Raw genomic sequence first — 20,502 nt, 5'->3', positions numbered from 1 at the left:
CCAGACACCCTCCATCTCTCTTCCCTTCTAACAGATGCTGTAGTGGTTATTTATGTGGTTGTTCTGCACTTCTGCTCTTTCATATCCCCAGGCCTACTCACACACAGACGCCAACAGGGGCTGTCACTGTGCCACAGCTTTAAGTCTTGTGTGCCATATGCTACCGTAGGCTCCTGGCAGGCAGGAGTATCGTTGCTCTCCGTCAGCTGGGAGACTGGTTCAAAGGCCAACGAGGGCCCATCAGGGACCGTGCTGCATGCACACAGCGCTGTAGTAGCCGCCGTATGTTCAAGCATCTGACATTGAAATGATCTGCATGCATTTTGGAATGATGATGCTAGAATGTATCATCATTTCATCACAGTTTTAATGAGCAGCAATTTTGAAGGCCTTCAGCTCCCTCATTATATTCATTTTCACAGGGTAGTTGATTCAGTTTATTTATTTTAAGTAAGTAAACAGTCAAAGTGGAATTCCGAAGTGATTTGACTCAAGACAAAATGCATGAATAACATCTATCTACAAAGCAGAATAACTCCATTATGTTAACAAAAGTGAAATTATTTAAAGAAAAATAATCTAAAAAGTGCTCTTTTGGATTGCGTATTTGTCACAGGGATTAGAAGTCTGTATTTCACAAGAACCAACCCTAAATCTAAACTTTGTCGTGTTTTCTAATAATAAAAATTACATCTTCCCATGGAACTTTTCAGTTATCTTTCCATTTTTTTAACCTCAAGGCAGGATCCACAAAACAATTTGTGCCAGTGCAACAACAAAAAAAAGGATAGGATCCAAGAACAGTGTTTTTTAAAGATTCCCCACAGGCTAATTGACCTAGAAATAGGTTGATATAGCTGTCCCTGCAGCTCAGGGCGAGTTGTGATTTGCATTTATGGGAGTTCCAAGTTCCAATGTGCAAAATAAAATGAGGAAATTATGGAAATTCAGCAGACATGATGTATTAGGAGCCAGTGGCCTTTATAGTATCTGTTGGCTGCACACAGAACAGCATCAGACATTGGCTTTTCTCCTTGCAGGCTTGGCTTTAATATAGCTCCCCCATGTCATACTGGGGCTTTTTTTTTTTGTTTACCTGTGGATTGCACTGCCCAGTTGCTTTCAGTGTGTTTTCTCTGTCGTCCCAGAGTGCCTCTTTTACACAGTGTTAAAACATTTTACTTCGCAGCAGAGAGCTCTTTGGGGCTGAGCTTTGACACCAACACTTGCAGGAAAAGAGCTCTTTTGTACTCACATCTGTACATTCTCAGTTTTAACTAATTACCCCTGTCTGCCGTCGTTTTCCTGCTTCAACTTACACTGTGTTGCAAAAATGATATTTTACACAGATTTTCCTAAATAGTCGATGCAAATAATCTTCAAGTCACCAACCGTTAGGGTATAAGTCGAATTTCATTGAACAAACCACCCAATGAAAATTAGTCTTCATGTATTTCTGGGCCCACTGCAACCATCCTCCCCTGACCTCAACCCTATTGAGAACCTTTGGAGCATCCTCAAGCAAAAGATGTATGAGGGTGGGAGGCAGTTCGCATCAAAACAGCAGCTCTGGGAGGCTATTCTGACATCCTGCAAAGAAATTCAAGCAGAAACTCTCCATAAACTCACAAGTTCAATGAATGCAAGAATTGTGAAGGTGATATCAAAGAAGGGGTCCTATGTTAACATGTAACTTGCCCTGTTAAGATGTGTTTGACTGAAATAGCTTTTGATTTCAGTAAATATGACCTCTTAATGCTGCAAATTCAGCAAATGACCATTTTCAGTTCTTGTGTATTTTTTAAAAACATACTGTTTTCATTGGGTGGTTTGTTCAATGAAATTCAACTTAGACCCTAAAGGTTGGTGACTTGAAAATTATACTGACTGTCATTTGCATCGACTATTTAGGAAAATCAGTATAAAATATCATTTGCGTAATTATTTGGAACACAGTATATAGTAAATAAGCTTGCACGGGTGGAATCAGCTACACATGCGTTTCCTTGTGTTCCGATGGCATCAATGTTGGTCAATCTGGGCCTCAGTGTGAACTACAGTAACTGCTGACTGTCAGAGGCAGTGATACACAGGTTAGCTCTAATATGCTACACTACCCAGTGAATTTCTTCAAGCATTATTGCTTTAATCACCAGGAAACATTTGATTAGATTCCTGTTGCGGTGTCTATCGTTATTGCCTGTTGCTGGAATCATTGCCTGAAATCTAAATTACCTCAAGCTCATTTTTAAGAGCTGATACCCAGCTGCGGGGAAACAGAGCCGTTCTTAGGCCCTAAAATATGGGACTGTGTTCTCATCCAGCTGAGCAAATGTGCCGTTTGCTCAGTTTATTATGGTCCAACACAATATGTGATCAAAGAGAATATGAGAGGCGTAAATACAGTTATTGACTTTTCTTTTTGCTCTCTGCTTATTTGTGTGTGTGTGTGTGTGTGCGTGCAGATATCCGTGACCGCAGGAAGAAGCCGGTGATGCTGTTTATTCACGGAGGTTCCTACATGGAGGGCACCGGAAACATGTTTGATGCCAGCGTCCTGGCCGCCTACGGCAACGTGATCGTGGTGACCATGAACTACCGGCTCGGTGTGCTCGGTAAGTGACCTTATATATCTTAACTACGTTAACAAAGTTGCTCAGGCACACACACACACACACACACACACACACCGTTTGCATATGCTCCCATAGCAATAGCAGTCATGTTTCACGTTTTCGCTCTCCGCCCATCCAACCAAACACAAAACGCTCATCTGCGCACACATTGAAGTGGATTTCTCTCAGCAGCAGACTCTTGTTGAGTACGTCTGTGATGACATCAATAGAATTCATAACTTTAATGACGACCAGCGCAGGCGTTGATCATGGGCGCTCATTTTCTTATTGATTTCCTTTGTTGATTATTCCAGTCCAAACACACTGATGACTTAATTAAGTACGTTTACATGCACACCAATATTCCACTATTATTCTGAATATGACAAAATTCCGAATTTGATACGTGTCACATAAACAGCATATTCCAGTTGGATATTCCAATTTAGGCCCTTTTCCCGAATATAGCATGGCTCTCTCCAGTGTTTAGAATTTGGACTGCAGTAACCATTTTAAACGCTAGCTGTCAGTATTACATATTGGACCTTTTTAAAAGGAGCATTCAATTTGGATCGTGTGGATAAAGTCCTATCATCTTTATCTGGATTATAATTGAAAACCGACTTTTGTCTGTAATTCTCACAGATGAGAATAATTACATTTGTATGAGCGAAAACGACATCTTTGTTCAAGCCCCAAGTAAGTCTAAGTCATTTGGTCCAAGTCTCGAGTTATTTTTTGCGCATGTCAAGTCATAGGTTATGTCATGTCAAGTCCTAAATTAAGGCAGGTCAAGACGAGGTAGGATGAGTTGCCATAAGGAGTTTGACTGACAGCCAGTCGTCCAATCAAGACAATCGCATACCGGGGAGCTTTTTGAGTGGTCCAATCATGATTCACAGTTTGCGCTGCTGCCACTGCGTAGCATACTTGATAGAATACAGAAACATGACAACATTAAATGATATTATTTTACATTTAACAGCTAAGATTCAAACTTATGAATATACGCAAGTCATCCGAGTCATTATGCCTCAAGCCAAGTCTTGATTCATTAACTTACAAGTCTAAGTCGAGTCTCAAGTCATTTTTTTTTTTGTCAAGTCGCAAGTCATCAAAACGATGAATCGAGTCAACTCGAGTCCAAGTCACCAAGTCTCAAGTCCACATCTCTGGAAAACTAAAACTCAACATTGTTTTTTCATTGCTCTAATGATTACGTTTTACAAGTTTGTGGCATGAATATTTACCCATAGTCCTCTAATGCCTTGTCAAGTACTATAACAGCATCGTTAAAATTGAATTAGATGAAGGTCACAAAATATCAGCATCTACTTGTTACGCGCAGTGAGACTTCTGTGTTTCTTTCTATTTTAGCAGCCGGGGCAACAGGCAAACATTCCCAACCTTTATACTTGAAATAGATTTATAGTCTTGCACCACCTTTGACTTTTTCACCACCACCATCATTTATTTAGGCACTGAGTCCTGCAGATGGTCTCCATGTACACTTTGCCAATAAAGGCATTTTTATGCTTCTGCATAGAATCGACGGCGTACTCAAATATGCCTACCCTACGCCGTAGCCTGACGTGCACCTCTCGAAAAATGTAACTACACGTCGCAGCGCGTCGCTCCCCCATGGCTGGGTAGCGCTGCATTTCCCCCTACTCATTTCCTGGTTCTCTTTCTCCATAAACAACATGAAATCAAGGAGAGGGTTCACTTTTCCTGCTACAGATTCCCCACCTTGGTCAGAAAACACAGGGGAGACACTTTGTTTCTCTCACTATGACTCTAGAGTCGGGTCTCGCTCCGAAGCTAATCGATGTCACTCTCTCACTTCTCCCTCGTTCACACACTCCCCACACACACACACACACACACACATGCCAGCTTGACACACACACACCAGCACACAAGTAAAAACATCAGACTACTTACGTAGGCTACGGAGAAAGCTCTGAGTGGAGCCACCACAGAACCATAAAACGGCCTTAACTCTCTGGCAAAGGCTGTTATGAGAGACAATGCAGAGATGGGAACAAGCATGCAAATCAGATACCGATGTGGCATGACTTACAATTTTTCATTTTAACTGCGGGCCGGCGCCTCCAATTTCTAGACGTCTATTTCGCAACTGTATAATTCATTCCACAAAGAGCGAGGACTGTAAAAAGGAAAATGCCTTTACAGGGCGTTTTTTGGTAGGGGAAGGCACGGTTGTGATGCACTTTCGAGCTGTTGCTACAAGACACAGCACAGTGAAGGTGAGTGATTTGGAAAGTAGTGAAGGTGGCTTTACATGCCGAGTGCAGCAAGTATACAGTAACCTGTCTGTGCAGGTTGCTGTGAGATTCTGCCATAGCTCAGGTTTGAGAAAAACCTGTCGCCTCAGCTCTCCGGCCCGGGCTCATCATCCTTTTCCTGAAAATATACTTGACTTCTCCTCTTTGTTACTCACCGCGCTGTGTCTCGCTCCATTGAGACCAAGTAATTTAGCTCAGAGAGGAGGAACATGCCTCTAAGGAGGCAGGTGCTAACTAAAGGAAACTAAGTGCATTAGATATTTCATTAGCCAAAGAGAGAGTGGGCTGCTGGAAGCTGTTTGAAAATCGGCTGCCTCGCCTTTGATTTGTTTTGTTCCTTTTTTTTTGTTGGTGTTTTTCGGACCACTTACACAGTCTTTACAATGATGACAGATTTTCATTTGCCGGCAATTACCCAAAGTGTTTCAATTCTGAAGTGGAATCTAAAATATGACTTATCAGAGATCCATGAAGCTGCCAGGAAACCAGTGGGTGACAGGATTGTCGTTTTTTGCTTTTTATTTTCCAGTACTGAGCAGTGGTAAGGAGTTAAAGGATCTTTTGTTGTTTTTCTCCAACCGAAGTCTCATTTTTGTAGCTGTTGATCATTCCTATCTTTACAAATAACATTGTTCTCACCATGTTAATTACTCAGATCTGATAACACAACAAACATTTTAGCCACTTATTTGGAATAGAAAACACGCTCACAGTTTTCCTGTGCAATAAGGGAATTATAAGTGCCATGACACTCCCTTCAAATGAAGTGGTTTCAATATTTAACAGTTGGCTTATTTACAACCTGTCAGACTGCTTGTGTTTCTTGAGCTGCTGAGTTTTCCATACCTATGAATTACAAAAATAAGATCCAAGTTGTAGTAAACTGGAATTTTCCGTTTGATGCCGTCAAACCGGCTGCATCATTTGTGTGAATTTCTTTGGTTGATTATCAGATCTGTTGATAATCTGATCCATTTGTGACAGTTGCTTACTGCCACAAAATGCTTCATAATAACAAACTCTTATTGCACAACTCATTCTGTAAACAGTTTGTCTATTTAGTGAAGTCTTTTTTTTCCCAGATTGAGCCCAGTATTCAGCGCTTTAGATGGGCAAAAATAATCCTGATCAGAGGGAATCCAAGTGAGTGGATTACTAACAGAAATGAGTCAGAAGTATCAGCAGCTACTCCAAGTTTCAAGTTTTTACTGAAATTGATTCAATTAAGAAAAGAATTAATAGTGAAGTATTACATTCTCTCAGTTGATTCTTATGTCACTGGATGTGCATTATTATTTAACTCCTGTGAATTTGTACATTTCTTCCTAGTATCTTTACATGTGTCTCTGTTCACTAGTCTGGTGGCATCACATTATCTTCTCTCAGTGCCCTATCTATGACACTCTCATCACATTCTTTGAGTCAAGGAGAAGGCAAATTGAGAGGGAGACTTTTGTCATTTGTATGCGAACGCCGCAGCTATTGCAATTTGGCCATGATTGGGAGAAATGCGCGGAATCTTTCGCACCATGCATCCTATATGATGGATGGCATTTTACTTTGGCAGAGAGAGACGCACAGAGAGGCCAGCATGGGGCTTGGAAATGCACGTTTGTGTGGGTTTCAGAGGTGGTGTGCATCAAGCAAGTGTAGCTGCGTGCATTCATGCATATCAGTGTCTGCTTTGTGGATACACTGCGAGGGTTGCCGCTGTGTTTGTGTTCTTGCTTCAGCAATCTGACATGCTGATTTGGAAGGCCAATGCAAGAATTATTGATACAGGAGCTAGATGTGGTGAAATGCAAACTTGATACTGGACAGACAGAAATGGTTATCTTTGCATGAGATTATCTTTGATCTCTCAAGGGTCAGACCCCCTCCTGCACATATTGGATATCATAGCTGTTTTGTAAGTTGATTGTTGTGGTGTTTTGCAGCTTCAGCCGGGAGTCCAAAAGGTTTACTAAGGGCGCTTTCACACCTATAGTTCGGTGCACTCGGTGCGATTCAGGCTTTCACACCGCACTTGGTCAAACCATTGACTGTAAATATTAATGGACAATGCAGCCGGTTCGGCGAAGTGCCTTAAACCTGCATTCTATCTGAATTCCAGCAGGGGGCGACACGTTCGGTTGCAAAAGGAGTTCGGTTTCTGTAGAAGTCTATGAGAAAGTGACCCACTTCTCACTTGATTTACTACCTCAGTAAACATTTTCATAATGAGTTTATGGTCTCAGTCTCTAGTTTTAAGTCTTCTGCAACACAGAAGGATGTTAATTTTTTGAATTATGGTCTCATTGATTTTAAAATCGGCAATAAAGCAGGGGTTGTTTTAGGGCGTGGCTATGATGTGATTGCCAGTGAAAGTGTGTAACGTAACATAGAGTGTAAGGGCTCCTCCCTCACTCCTCCCTCTCATCTAAAATCGTCACATCAGCAACCAGGATGGCTGCGCCCGTAACGGCAAACTCAACGACGGATAGCAGATCTCCACAAACCAATGGGTGACGTCACACATGCTCTGTCCATTAATATTAACAGTCTATGGGTAAAACACATCAAACACTGTAAATACACGTCACACGGTCGAAACGGTCGATGTTCCATTGGACAGAATATCGGAAACTCGCTGGCACTTCTCTCAGAAATAATGGAGCAACACCAAATTTATAACGTCTTGGGTTTGCTGGTTCTGCTTTAGTGTTTCTAATATTTTAGAAGAAGGCGATCAATGTGAGCAGCTGACAAGACAGCGAGTGAAGGAGATAGATGATGATGATGTCACACAGACGACCAGCGATGTGTGGTCAGAACAGCTTATGGATCTAAAAGTTATCATCAATTGGGTGCAAGGTTGAAATTGCAGTAAGCTAATAAATGCTCTGTTTTTGGTTCACTTCCTGTATTTGGATCGGATCGCGTTCTCACCTAGAGTGAACCGAAACTGTAGTTCACTTTGAAGTGAACCGAGACCCCTGTTTTCAAGCGCACCAGAGTTTGTTTGTTCGATCCGCACCAGAGTTCGGATGTTCTTTCACACCAGCCCAACCGAACCGGACTGTCTGACCAAGACTAGTGTGAAAGCAACCTAAGCCTAACCACAAGTTACTTGAAGGGTTGCAAAGTTTTGCATCACCGTGTGTTTTCAAATTAGCAGGGTATTTCATAATCCTGGTGATATAAATGATTACAGCTGGAGTTAATGTGAATGCACTGCTGCTAATTAAAACTTAAAGCTGATCTTTGTATTACCCGTACTGTGTCTGGAAAGTATCGGATTGTAAATTGCAAATTCATCTACCACTGGACTTGAAATGTGGTTGTCAAACATATTTAAGAACTGCAATCACGTACTCTTCCATCAAGGGAGGCTTTATGGACGGAAATGCTAGTTTAGCTGGAAAGGGAAACATTATTGAAGAACATTTGAGTGCACTCATGAGCCTCAAATTAGCAAGTGGCAGAGTATCTTCGTGAAGCATGCTGGTTGAAGTGGGCTTTGAAACCCACTTTCGCTTTAGGGGAAGTTGGTCTAACCAGTAAACCATAGAGAAATTGCTTCGCACAGCAGTTTGACTAAGTAGGGGTTAAGACCACCATTATTCCAGTTGGAGCATCTTCCCACTTTGTTAAATGTCCCATATTGCAAAAAGTGAGATATCCATAACTTTTGTGATTATAAATAGGTTGAGGTACCATAGATATACTGAAAAAGTATCAAAACGTTACATCCACGGAGAAATGCACACAGCCTGTATTCAGAAACTGTGCCTTTAAACGAGCCGTCAGGACTTCTGTACGGTTATAATGTCACAACTATACTATATATAGGTAGAAAGTGTCGCTACAGTGCTGTTATTGTCATTCCCCGGCTGCAATAACAGTGCAGAGACGCAGAGAAATGCGGAAGTCCCGGAAACACTGACCAGTCAGAGCAGACTGGTCTTTTTCGGGAGGGTGGCTTAAAGAGACAGGCGCTAAAAAGGAGCGTTTCAGACAGAGGGTGAATACAGGTATATTCAGACAGACCGTATCAGATAGTGTTTATTTATGTAGATTAAATCATGTAAACATGTTCTAGTACAAACCTGAAAATGAGCATGATATGGGACCTTTAATTGAGGTGGGATTTACTTTGTATCCTGTGGTAGAAATGCCTCCTAAAATCATATCTCTGCTTTAGTTTTAATTTTTTTTGCCTTTATTAGTTGTAAAACTGAATATAGTTTGTGCTCTCTCTGCTTGCCTTCTCTTCCGGGTCTCGGTATCTGTAGGTGTGTGTATGCATCCTTTCATTTTCCTTATATGAGAGCATTTAAGAAACTAAAAAGAAATCAAGCTCAGAAAGACAGGAATGGCAGTAATAGTGGAAGAGAAATCAACCTTCTCAATGTTTTTTTTTTTTTACCCATCTGGATGATTGAAAGACGTGATCTTTTCTCTCTCCGTCTCCACTGACTGCACCCTTAGCAAATGCTAACCAGCGCGGAATCCTTCACATAGCAGAACATGCCTGACTCTATCCATATGCTAATATGGAAATGTGCCTGTCTGCACCCAGGCAGACGCGTTTCTCCAGCAGCACACATAGCTCAAGTGGCAGTGAGGGAAGAAGAAGAAGAGGCAGCACGCGGTCTCCAGCCACTTCTCTGCAGGGAATTCTGCAGAGTTAAATATGTAATGAAAAGCTTCGCTGGGCCACTGAGCACTTGACCTTGCCTTGGCTGCCTTAGCAACAGACATGCTTACAGTACATACGTCACCCCCCGCCGCCGCCGCCACCAATGCGTGAGTCGGTGAGGGAGAACAAGAGGGAGAACAAGAGCCGAAGAGAGGGAGATGATAGTGAGACTATGCATTCGTTCAGACATTAACAAAGATGATGAGAGCAGAGAGGTGGAACGGCGCGGTACAAAGCTTGGAGCATTTTTTGGAGCTGCAGCACTTTATGTCAACATACTGTCTGCAGAATGAGCACGCTGTGGCCACGGCACGCACACACACAGAGTCGGGTGAGAGAAGTGACAGTAGGAGAGAGAGAGGGCAGAGAGCAGGGGGAAGGTTGGGGGGGAGGGCCTGCATTTGCCTGTGATGCTAAAAATAAAACCTGCAGAGCCGCTTTTGAGTATGCACTGGAGCAGACATTCATCTAGAGCACTATATCTAGAGCATTATATATGTGCTGGACGGCTTTCTACGCACGCAGCTGATACGGCATCTTGGGCATTATCAGTGCATGCGTTGAACACACACGGGCTCAGGACGAATCCTCCTTAAAATGGTTCTGCCTCACTCACACTCTGTTAACGTGTAAAACTTTGGTATTCAGAGTGTGGAGTGAAAAATGCCTGCTCAACGCTTTGGCAGGGGGTTGTGTGTGTGTGTGTGTGTGTGTGTGTGTGTGTGTGTGTGTGTGTGGTCCCACGAAAACACAGCGGTGTGACAGGACAGAGAAGATATTAAGACACACACACACTGGGTGAACACCTCTCCCAAACACTTGCACATGCACGCACACACACACACACACACACACTATTCTCAGTCTCCATAGCAACCTCCGGCAGTATTGATGAGCAAAGTCCTCTTGACTCTGTTAGGGGAGAGAAAGGAGGACTGTGGTGTCTTCTGTGTGTGTGTGTGTTGGGAGGTATAGAGTGTGTGACTTTGAGAAAGAGGACAGGACAGGTCCACTATTTTCTGAGAGGGGATTAGCACCTCAGCTGGCCTGCATCACACGCGCATACACACACACACACACACACACACACACACAGAGACTGACACACATCCCTATGGGCAGTTGAGATGCACATGGACTCCCTCCTGCACTGACACACACATGAACACAGCTCTCCCAGCTTCCCTCTCATCGCTCCCCAGACGTCGTTTCTCCTCTGTTTGCCCGTGGCCTTGATACTCTCTCACCTGCCATGCCGACTACTTTCTTGCCTTCCTCTATCATCTGCTCCTTTATTTCCCCACCCTCTCCTCCTATAGTGTCACACCTTCAGGAATATATACTAATACACTGTTATGTATACTGCAACATGTACTGCATACTGTCATCAGTATTGGCCTGTATTCCTCCCAGGAAAGTATTCGCCCAGTTATGGATGAATACAAACGTGTAATACTGGTAGATTAGACTGTCGTCATTTTCAAAAAGAACCACACATATTTATTGTACAAGTAGCTCAAAACATTGATTACATTAGTTAGTTTTCACCCCAGCTGCAGTGGAAAATATTTGCAATATTAAAGTAGAATTAGTATACATAGATTAGCTAATGTAGCTAACTGCATAGGGATCTACTTCAGGGCCAACTTGCAGGACAAACTAAACAATTCAGAAAGCTTTAGGAGGTTAGCCCTGCACCATTTGCCTCAACCATTTGCCTTATTTTCCCTTCATCAAGTTTCTCAAATTCCTATAGTGGCAAGTGCAAAATTAGCCTGGCCCTAAACATAAATATTAGACCCAGATTGAAAAATAACAACATTTTACTTTAACAAATTGTGATCCCATTTAATCTATATATCATAAAAGCTACAGTGTTGAGTCAGGATATGGTAGGGCCGACAGCAATAAATAATTACGCCACTTTTTATCTTTTCTACTTGGACACTCTGGGCAAAGTTAAGCAAAGTAACTTTTATAACCCCAATTCAATGCTTTTTATAAATCTTGAAATATTATATCACATGCTATTGAGACGGGGAAATGCATCTTTTTGTGATATTTGGAATAGACGGCTAACAATGTTATGTCCAGTGTATTAAAGATGACGTGGCTGACATAATGAAATTATAATAAATTATATAAATTACTTGGTAGGTGTTCCAGTTTGGTTCTTTCAATCTAAAACATATCCCTTGTTTTCTCGTTTTACATTTACCATTTATCTGTCTTTCTCAAAAAACTCTCACATCCTCTCCCTTTGTTCCTTTTATGTCTTCTCCTGTTTGTTGTTCAACCCCCGCCCTCCTCCCCCCCCCCCCCCCCCAACGCACACACATACACGATTTGCTGTGGGCACTCTTTTAAAAACTGAGTTATGGGGCAGATTATGCTGATGTATGTTTCACATGTCAAACAATCAGCTCTGTAAGTGAGGAACCATGGGCTAGTAATAGCCAGGGATGGATCATCATTATGGAGGGATGACAGCCGCTTGAATCATCGCGCGACGCTATGGGGCTTAATGGGACTTAGTTCTCCCTTGGGGGATGGCAAGGGTTGTTTGGGGAGCCTAAAATAGCAACCCATGCATCTTTACATTCAGATTGACACTTATAAGGACAGGCTGTTAGTAAGTGTACATACAATATTCAGCAAAGGAAAGCAGTCAGCATCTGTGACACGATGGGATGTTTGTGTCTGCGCACTAAAACTACTGCAGATTTCTTTGCATGCAGCCAACACGCATGCATAATAAACAATATATGGCATCAGGATGCAACAGTGCTATGTATTTAATATTCCTCTGCACTGTAGGATCTCTGGGTGTATGCTTTTCTCTGGATGTTCAGTTAGACAGAAGTGTGTGTGTGCATTGTTTGTATCACTAATGCAAACTCATGCAGCTCACATACACATGTTCTAAGATGCATCTGCCACTGAACACTTTGACACAATTAGATGTCTTCAATTAATAGTACTTATGGTATTTTACGTGGGAGTATTTACATGTTTTGCTGTACCCGCATTGCTTCAACCTCCCTGGTTATTCTTTAACGTCAGCTCTTTCAATGATTTCTGCATTTCTCCAAACGATTGTTAATAAACCTGAGAGAAACAGTGTGAAGTTGAGGCTGTCACCTGTTGGGGGGGTGTGTGTGTGTGTGTGTTAGGGAGAAAAGGAGCGGCAGGCAAGGCGTTTGCCAGTTGAGTAAATTGAGATTTTTTTTTCCGTGTCTCTCCTTGGAAAAGGACCTCATTGTGTGGCTTCATTACATCCTAGTCTACTGAGGCTGCTGTCAGTGTCTTTGCCTCCGCTGCAGGGGGTTTCTAACTTTCTGCCTGTTGAATATCACATATTCCCTAAGCTGTCTAGAGCTGGTCTAAATCACGCCACTGGTTAATAATGTCTGTAAATAATATTGTGTGTTTCCGCCCCGTGATTTGTATTGGCTGTGAAAAGTATTGGGTTCTTCCTTATCCCAATTTTAATTTAAAAAAAAAATCCAGCCAGTAGTTTTTTTGTAATCCTGCTGGCGAACAAACAAACTGAGCTGAAACAATAACAACCGCGTATACATAGTGAGCTTGGCAGTTGAAGCAAATATTTCAGCTGATCAGCAATCGATTGGCTGTCAGTGGGAGTCCTGCCCGGTGGTGCAAATGTCGGGGGAATGACCAGGGAAGCCCCACATTCAGCACCCTAGAGATTATTTGTCCATTAATGGCCAGAAGTTTCCATCACAACGTAAACAAAAATAAACATCCCTGCTTATATTCGCATCATTTCCTCATTGTCCCCCTCGCTAGCCCATTACTCCATGCCAGTTGGTGGTTCTCCCTTGGAGGAGGTTCAGTGCTGGGGCACAGCGGGGCAACATGACCCATCAACCCTCCTCTCACATGGCTCTCCACTACCTCCAACCTGCCATCACCGCTGCGTTAACCCATCAAGCCTGGCTACAACAGCACCTAGGGCCGTGTGTGTGTGTGTGTGTGTGTGTGTGACAGACACACAGGCAATATGAATGGTAATAATAGTAATTTGCATTATAGGGAGTGTGAGTTCAAGGACGGGACTGCCTGGTGTTGACCACATGGTTGACCTGTGATTGACAGGAGGAAGAGCATGATAACGTCAGAGGCGATACGACACCTGACATGAGCACACACGCACAGAGCATGTACACACACACAATAAAATGAGACAGCACAGGGCCGAGGGAGTTGGGCAATGGGAAAGTGGGGAGAGTAGTGAGAAAAATAGAGTTCACTCATCCGTGCAGTTCACTCTTCTCTTCACACACACACACACACACACACACACACACACACACACACACACACACGCGCACATATGCCAAACACAGGCTGGCCGTAGTAACTCACTGGCCCAGTAACAGATGCTGCGAGCAGTGTGAGAGCCAGGCTACACCTGCTTCATCTCCTCTGTGCTCCACAGCCCCACACCCATACACAGAGAGAGAGCCATGCTTCCTGCCTCATCCCCTCTCCAGCCAGGCCACCTCTCGGCCTGGCCACTTTCCAAGCCATGCCCCCTCCTTTTCTCCACCTGGTTTACTCCACACCAAGACCAAGCTATACTGTCATTAGCCCCAAACACACACACACACACACACACACACACACACACACACACACACACACAGTGAAAGAGGTAAACACATTCTTTACTTCTTTCTTTCTTCACACACTCATAAGTATGCATGCACGTAAGTATGCAAATAAGTTCCTGTTAATTTACTTTAAGCCAAGCTGCGAATTTAGAAGCTTAAAAATTCCATTTTCATTTTGGTAAACTGCGGTCTTGAACACTCGACCTGTTACAACACCTGGCCCATTAATTGAAAACCTTCCATGGTTCTCTAAGGGGGGGGTGTGTGTGTGTGTATGTGTGTGTGTGTGTGTGTGTGTGCGTGCGCGCGCGCTTTCACACATTTCCCCACTTAAACATATTAAAGAATTTATGTACAGTATACGCGTTAGTTTACGTGGCGGTGATGGAGCGGATATGAATATGTACAAGGTGGGGATAGTGCGTATGTGTTCCACCTGTGCTACTCCAGCTCTCCTCCTCCAATCAAGGGTGAAGCAGTGTAGGCATCTCATTAGGAAGCTGCTAGAGCTAATTAACTAATTAACCGGCCTATCCCTCGGAAACCAACCCTTTGCCAATCACCGAGCCGGGTTCACTAACCTAAAGGGAAGGTTGCGCTCAGCTGTGTATCTTTCTTCCACTCGCCGCGTTTACATCCTGCAACCCTGACATGCCTGCTCACACTCGGCTGGGTTGAAACAAAGACGGGCTGATGATAATGAAAGTTTTTGTACAAGCAGTTCTGTGTGTGCCGTAGACGTGTGTAGGTGCACACACATACAAACACACACACGCTGAAAGTTGTTCATGTTTCATATGGAAAGCCCTGTAATCTGTTGAGCTTTAAATGAGGCAGATGGTACCTCTAAAGTGGTGCCGCAACAAGCTTGAGCTCCTGTGTCAAACCAACCTTTTTTTTTTTTTTTCTTCTTCCTCTCTCTGCGTGAGGCTATTTCCCTTAAAACTTCTTGAACATGACATTTCAAAGCGCAAGAAAATGAATGAAATTGTCGCACAAAGCCTCGTGGCCGTGCAATTACCCTGATCTGTGGAAAATGAATGAAAAATAAGGTATTACATGCTTTCATTTTAATGAAGTAGATGTAATTTGCTTGAATATAACCCTGAACATGCCCACACACACAGAATGAGAGAGAAAGGTAGGAAACGAATTTGTTTGTGATTCATGCGCATGCATTTGCACGTTTCCATGCGCAGCCCTCTTATGGCCTCTCTTTTGTGCCCTCTGCTAGCCTTTTGTCAATGTTTGTACAGTACATACAACATTCAGTCTCATAGAAGTTGACTGTTGAATTGGTAATGAATACACTTATGAAACCACTTCGTCCTTGGTGTGTGTGTATCGCTTCTGAGTCTGTGTGTTTATGCACAAAGCTGGACTTAAGTCCCAAAACCCCAGTAAGGTACAGCACCAGACAAAAGCCTGCGACAACCAGTTGACCGTTTGTTAAACCCTTTCCCCGACAGCGATTGTCTAGTCAGAGCTTAGAAACCGCAACTAGGCGGAGCAGGCCTGTTAAGCTTTTGGATTTCTTGACATGCCAGTGTGCATGGTGCTCCAATAAAAACAGTATTCTGTATCTCAAAAATAGTTTTTTTTTTTTAAACCTCCAGAACCAAAAATGACAAGTGGAAGTGCAAGGAATGGATGAGACGGTGTTTATCAAACATTTTTTACTTTACTATTCTACTGGTACGAATTGTCTTCACCCTGAAATACATAAACAATGCTGCTCAATGAATTCTGCATGTAAAAAAATTAACGTGGAACAGCTGGTGAGGGTGTAGCTCTAGCTATTAAATATTGTATGTAGCATTCAAGTACAGATTTATGGCCCCCCCTATTTGTCGTATTAGAAAATAGAATAGGATCAAACGACGGGTGTTGCCTTACACGTGTAAACATAAGATGTCTGGGTGACTTTGGGAAAATTAGCTGGCTCCAAGTGGGCTTTGAGCAGATGCGAGTGGTGGAAGAAGCAAATTGGAATTGGCGCCTGTTCTGACAACTTGGCAGTTTTCTTACCTCCCGTCCTCAATATGAGTGTGGTAAATTGAGTGCAGAAATAAGATGGGAATAAGATGAGGGGATTTGTTTATTTATTCCTTTTTTTCTTCTTCTCCCTTTTGGCTCGCTTGCAGGTTTGTAGATGTCAGCAGATCCCTTAAAGTACTGCTATCTTTGGAGTTGAAGAAATTTATTTTTGGCAACTAATTTGAGACATTTTACTGCCTGTGTTAATTTCAAAATAGCTTAACTGCAAGTTCGTTCATACAGAAGGCTGTAACACACACACACACACACACACACACACACTCACAAAACCAGTGGTGGAAGAAGTAGTCAGTTCCTTAACTTAGGTACATGTACTAATACCACACTGTAAAAAAAAAAACTCTGTTACAGTTAAAGTCCTGCATTGAAAATGTTACTGAAGTAAAAGTATCTAAGTATCATCAGGAAAATGTACTTAAAGTATTAAAAGTCAAAGTACTCAATGCAGAACAATCCTCACATCTTAGAAACTGGAAACGATCCAAACAGTTGTGTCAATCAACTAAGTTTTTAAGGTCTAATCATTTCAGCTGGACTTGCCGGCCTATATATTGTTGGGTAGTTTAATTTATAATAAAACATTTATAAACTACATGTGTTTTGTGTGCAGAAATCTTAATGTGTAAAGTAACTAGTAACTAAAGCTGTCAGATGAATGTAGTGGAGTAAAAAGTCCAATATTTCTCTCTGAAATGTAGCGGAGTAGAAGTAGAAAGTGGCATGAAAAGAAAAGACTCAAGTAAAGTACCTCAACATTTGTACTTAAGTACAGTACCTGAGTAAATGTACTTAGTTACATTCCACCACTGCTCAAAACTAACATGACATAAACCATTTAGGTGTTGTGTGCCTGTACATTTTGCTTCCTTACACTTGCCACATACTACACACTGCTTAATAATGCATTGGATATACCATGGATAATGCATTAATGGTGAATATAGCTGATGTGAAATACTCCAAGGAGCCCCTACACCTCCGACTTTATTCATACACTGTGTGGGCCCCGTGTGTGCGCACATTCCAGAGATGTTCACAAGTCATTTTTTGGAAGTCCAAGTCAAGTCTCAAGTCTTTGAGGGGCAAGTTCAAGTCAAGTCTCAAGTCTTTTGCCACGAGTCCAAGTCAAGTCTCAAGTCTCTGGCCATCTGATCTGTCCCTAACACTGTATTGTTAAATCTTATGAATTGAAAGCATGTCCTGTAGCTACCATCCAGACAGTACAGTATTAACATCAGTTGTGGGATAACTTTATGGGGTCTACTTAACACATCCCTCTAGCCCTCTGACCTGGTGAAATATTAACCTAAAGCTGTCACATCATATGGATACAACTATAAAGATACAATGTGCCTGTTCCCAGCATTAGCACAACACTTTGCGATGGTTAGCTTGTTACCTGTGGTGATATATGCTAAATGTAACGTCTCTTTCACTCAAAATAATGTAATGTCGAAGTGGAAATCAAGAGAATAGTGGCATCACCACACCAGTTACAGAACAACATGCATCTCAGTGTCAGTCCAAATTACGCACAATAAGCAGTATGAACTCACTGATCTAATGCCATTTATTTATTTATTTTCACAGTTAGTATGCTCAATGAAACTGAGTCCAGTGCGAGGGAGACCCGACTCAGAGGAGGAGAAGTTAGTGAGGCCAGCGTCTCCACGGCAGGTGACAGTGCGCACGGATCTGCTGCGCCACGCATGGATGAAATAATGAAATAGTAAATAGGACTACAGTAACAGAAATATGTGCAGAATTAAGACAGTGAAGACGGCCCAGTGTTTGGTGGACCGGGTACACCTTGTTCACTTAATAGGCTACAAATCATCCACGGGATCAATTACGCATCACATGAGTTTGCCCACCCAGCACAGCGTTTGTTCCTGGGGAGAAGGATCCGTGCGTCCCGCCTCCTGTGTGCCATGGATGTCTGAGCCTCAGCAACTACTAACTATCAGCATTAGCACAACACTTTGCGATGGTTAGCTTGTTACCTGTGACGATATATGCTAAATGTAACGTTTCACTTTCTTAGCGTGTGTGACTGACCTATCTGGGTTGATCCGGCATCATTTATCTTGGTGCCACACACCTTGCATGTAGCTGTTAGCTTACTGCCACTGTTTACCAAGTTATTGAAAGCAAAACTAATGACAAAAGGCACAACTCCGGGAGGACTTGGTGTCGCCATCGTAAATGTATTTTTATGTGTGAGGGCGCGCACATAAGGCGTTACGTTGCACATTATGGCAAAGGGCAGGGGACATGCAGCTCGTCATACGTTTCCCCAACGTATATGCGCCAATAAAAGAAAATAGAAATACATGAATACATTTAGATTTAAAAAGCTATAATTGCATGAAAACATGTTGTTGACGAGTCTCGAAGCTCGAGTCTTAAGTTTTTTGGGTCGAGTCGCAAGTCAAGTCTGAAGTCAGCTGTTTGTGCGACTTAAGTGCGACTTGAGTCCAAGTCTCAGACTCGAGTCCCCATCTCTGGCACATTCACATTGATGCTCTAAGAACATCTTGACTCTTTGCTCTGCATCCTCCAGCGGAGATGGATGCAGCTGTGAGCGGGGGGGTTCTGGCTAAGAGTATGATTATGTACCACTCTCTATTCACACACTTCCAGTATATATACAGAAAGTATTGCCTTGTGTCCAACCCTCATTCCCAACTCATCAAATACTGACACTTGTTCAATGGCTCTGAGCGTCAGTTGGCGACGCAAAAATCACCCCTTTAGCGTCTGTATGGAACGCACCGGGCGGAGCAGCAGCTCGACCGCAGTGCTGTTAGATGACGTAGTATTAAGAGCAACAACGGTAGCGAGTAGTACCAAAGACCGATTGCGCGTACAGAGGTTGGTTGGGGTGATGGATGGGTCAAACAACACAGGACTTTCACCCAAGAGACCGGGGATCATGTCCCGTTCTTGTCCCGCATGTCACTGAAACGTACCTTTTATAACCCCACCCACCATCTTTTCCTAAACCTAACCATTTGTAGCATGTCAGTTAAACATACGTCCCGACCCAGAACGTCAAATAGTGACGCCTAGACCCCCAACCAAGCACGTTTAGCTAAAACGCTAAAGGAGACTTTTAGCGTCAATAACAAACGCATGAGTAAAGCACGTCCTGCAACCTCTTTGAATCAGATACATAGACTTTACAGTACATGTGGTTCCACACATGCAGCAGCCCAACTACCTCAAATAATGTATACTCTAAACGGTCCACTTAGTGGCTTTTTGGAGCTTTCAACTGCATCTCACAGTCTTGAACAGGGTTGGTTATTTTTTCCCTTTCACACTCAAATTAGCACTTTATTCTTCCCAACCACGCACACTTTCTAAGTATGTAACTGTGCCTAGATGTGATATAAGGCATGGGTAATGATTTGTTTTTTGAGTAACAATTCCAAGTGTTTTACGTCATCTACACTTGCCTATTTGCAACAACACCAAACAAACCTGTTCTTTTTTTCTGCAAGTGAATAAGTGTTACATTCGATGCAACGTCATCTGAAGTGTGAATCTGGCAACAGTCAGGACAGACAAACCGCCTGCTGCTGTACTGTCTCCAATGTCACTGCAACCCCTCTTATATTCTCTCCATTGCATCTCTATCTCCCACCCTGCCACAAACTAAGATCAGTTCAGACAAGCCCACCCTGCTTCTCCCGTACTTTTCTCTTTCGCCGTGGTATCCAAAGCCAGGTAGGTCAGAGTAGTCCAAAGTGAAGCCTCCTACTGTCTCTCACGGTTTGCCATACCTCCTCCAAACCCACCTTTTTCCTTCTTCTCCATCTCATCCCCTCTTCCCTCCCCCCGTGCCCTCCTTTCATTACCCCCCTAGCCCCCCACCCCCCTGTGTCCTTAGCACTGCGGGTCAGGCCAGTTCAGAGCGTCAGGATGAGCGTCAGCTCGCATTTTGACAGCCTGTCCAAGTTCTTCTTCCTCTCTGTCTCTCTCTGCGAGGCAGCTCCTCTCTCACTCCTTCCTGAGCAGTGGTGGAATGTAACTAAGTACATTTACTCAAGTACTGTACTTAAGTACAAATGTTGAGGTACTTTACTTGAGTCTCTTCTTTTCATGCCACTTTCTACTTCTACTCCGCTACATTTCAGAGAGAAATATTCTACTTTTGACTCCACTACATTCATCTGACAGCTTTAGTTACTAGTTAC

At 42.9% G+C, this 20,502-nt stretch overlaps 1 protein-coding gene across 1 annotated transcript in view; it reads left to right on the top strand.

The window, feature by feature from the left end:
* The window catches only part of nlgn2a (neuroligin 2a), a 94,468-nt gene that overhangs the window by 28,533 nt on the left and 45,433 nt on the right, over positions 1–20,502 (top strand). Inside the window, exon 2 of the mRNA XM_078275595.1 lies at positions 2,466–2,615. Within this exon, the coding sequence (XP_078131721.1) occupies positions 2,466–2,615 (150 nt within the window). The remainder of the gene's footprint in view (positions 1–2,465; positions 2,616–20,502) is intronic.

Source organism: Sander vitreus, chromosome 19 (genome assembly GCF_031162955.1).
Source record: "Sander vitreus isolate 19-12246 chromosome 19, sanVit1, whole genome shotgun sequence".
Lineage (NCBI taxonomy): Eukaryota > Metazoa > Chordata > Actinopteri > Perciformes > Percidae > Sander > Sander vitreus.
Note: the sequence above shows the minus strand (reverse complement) of the source record. Positions and strands in the feature narration are given on the sequence as shown.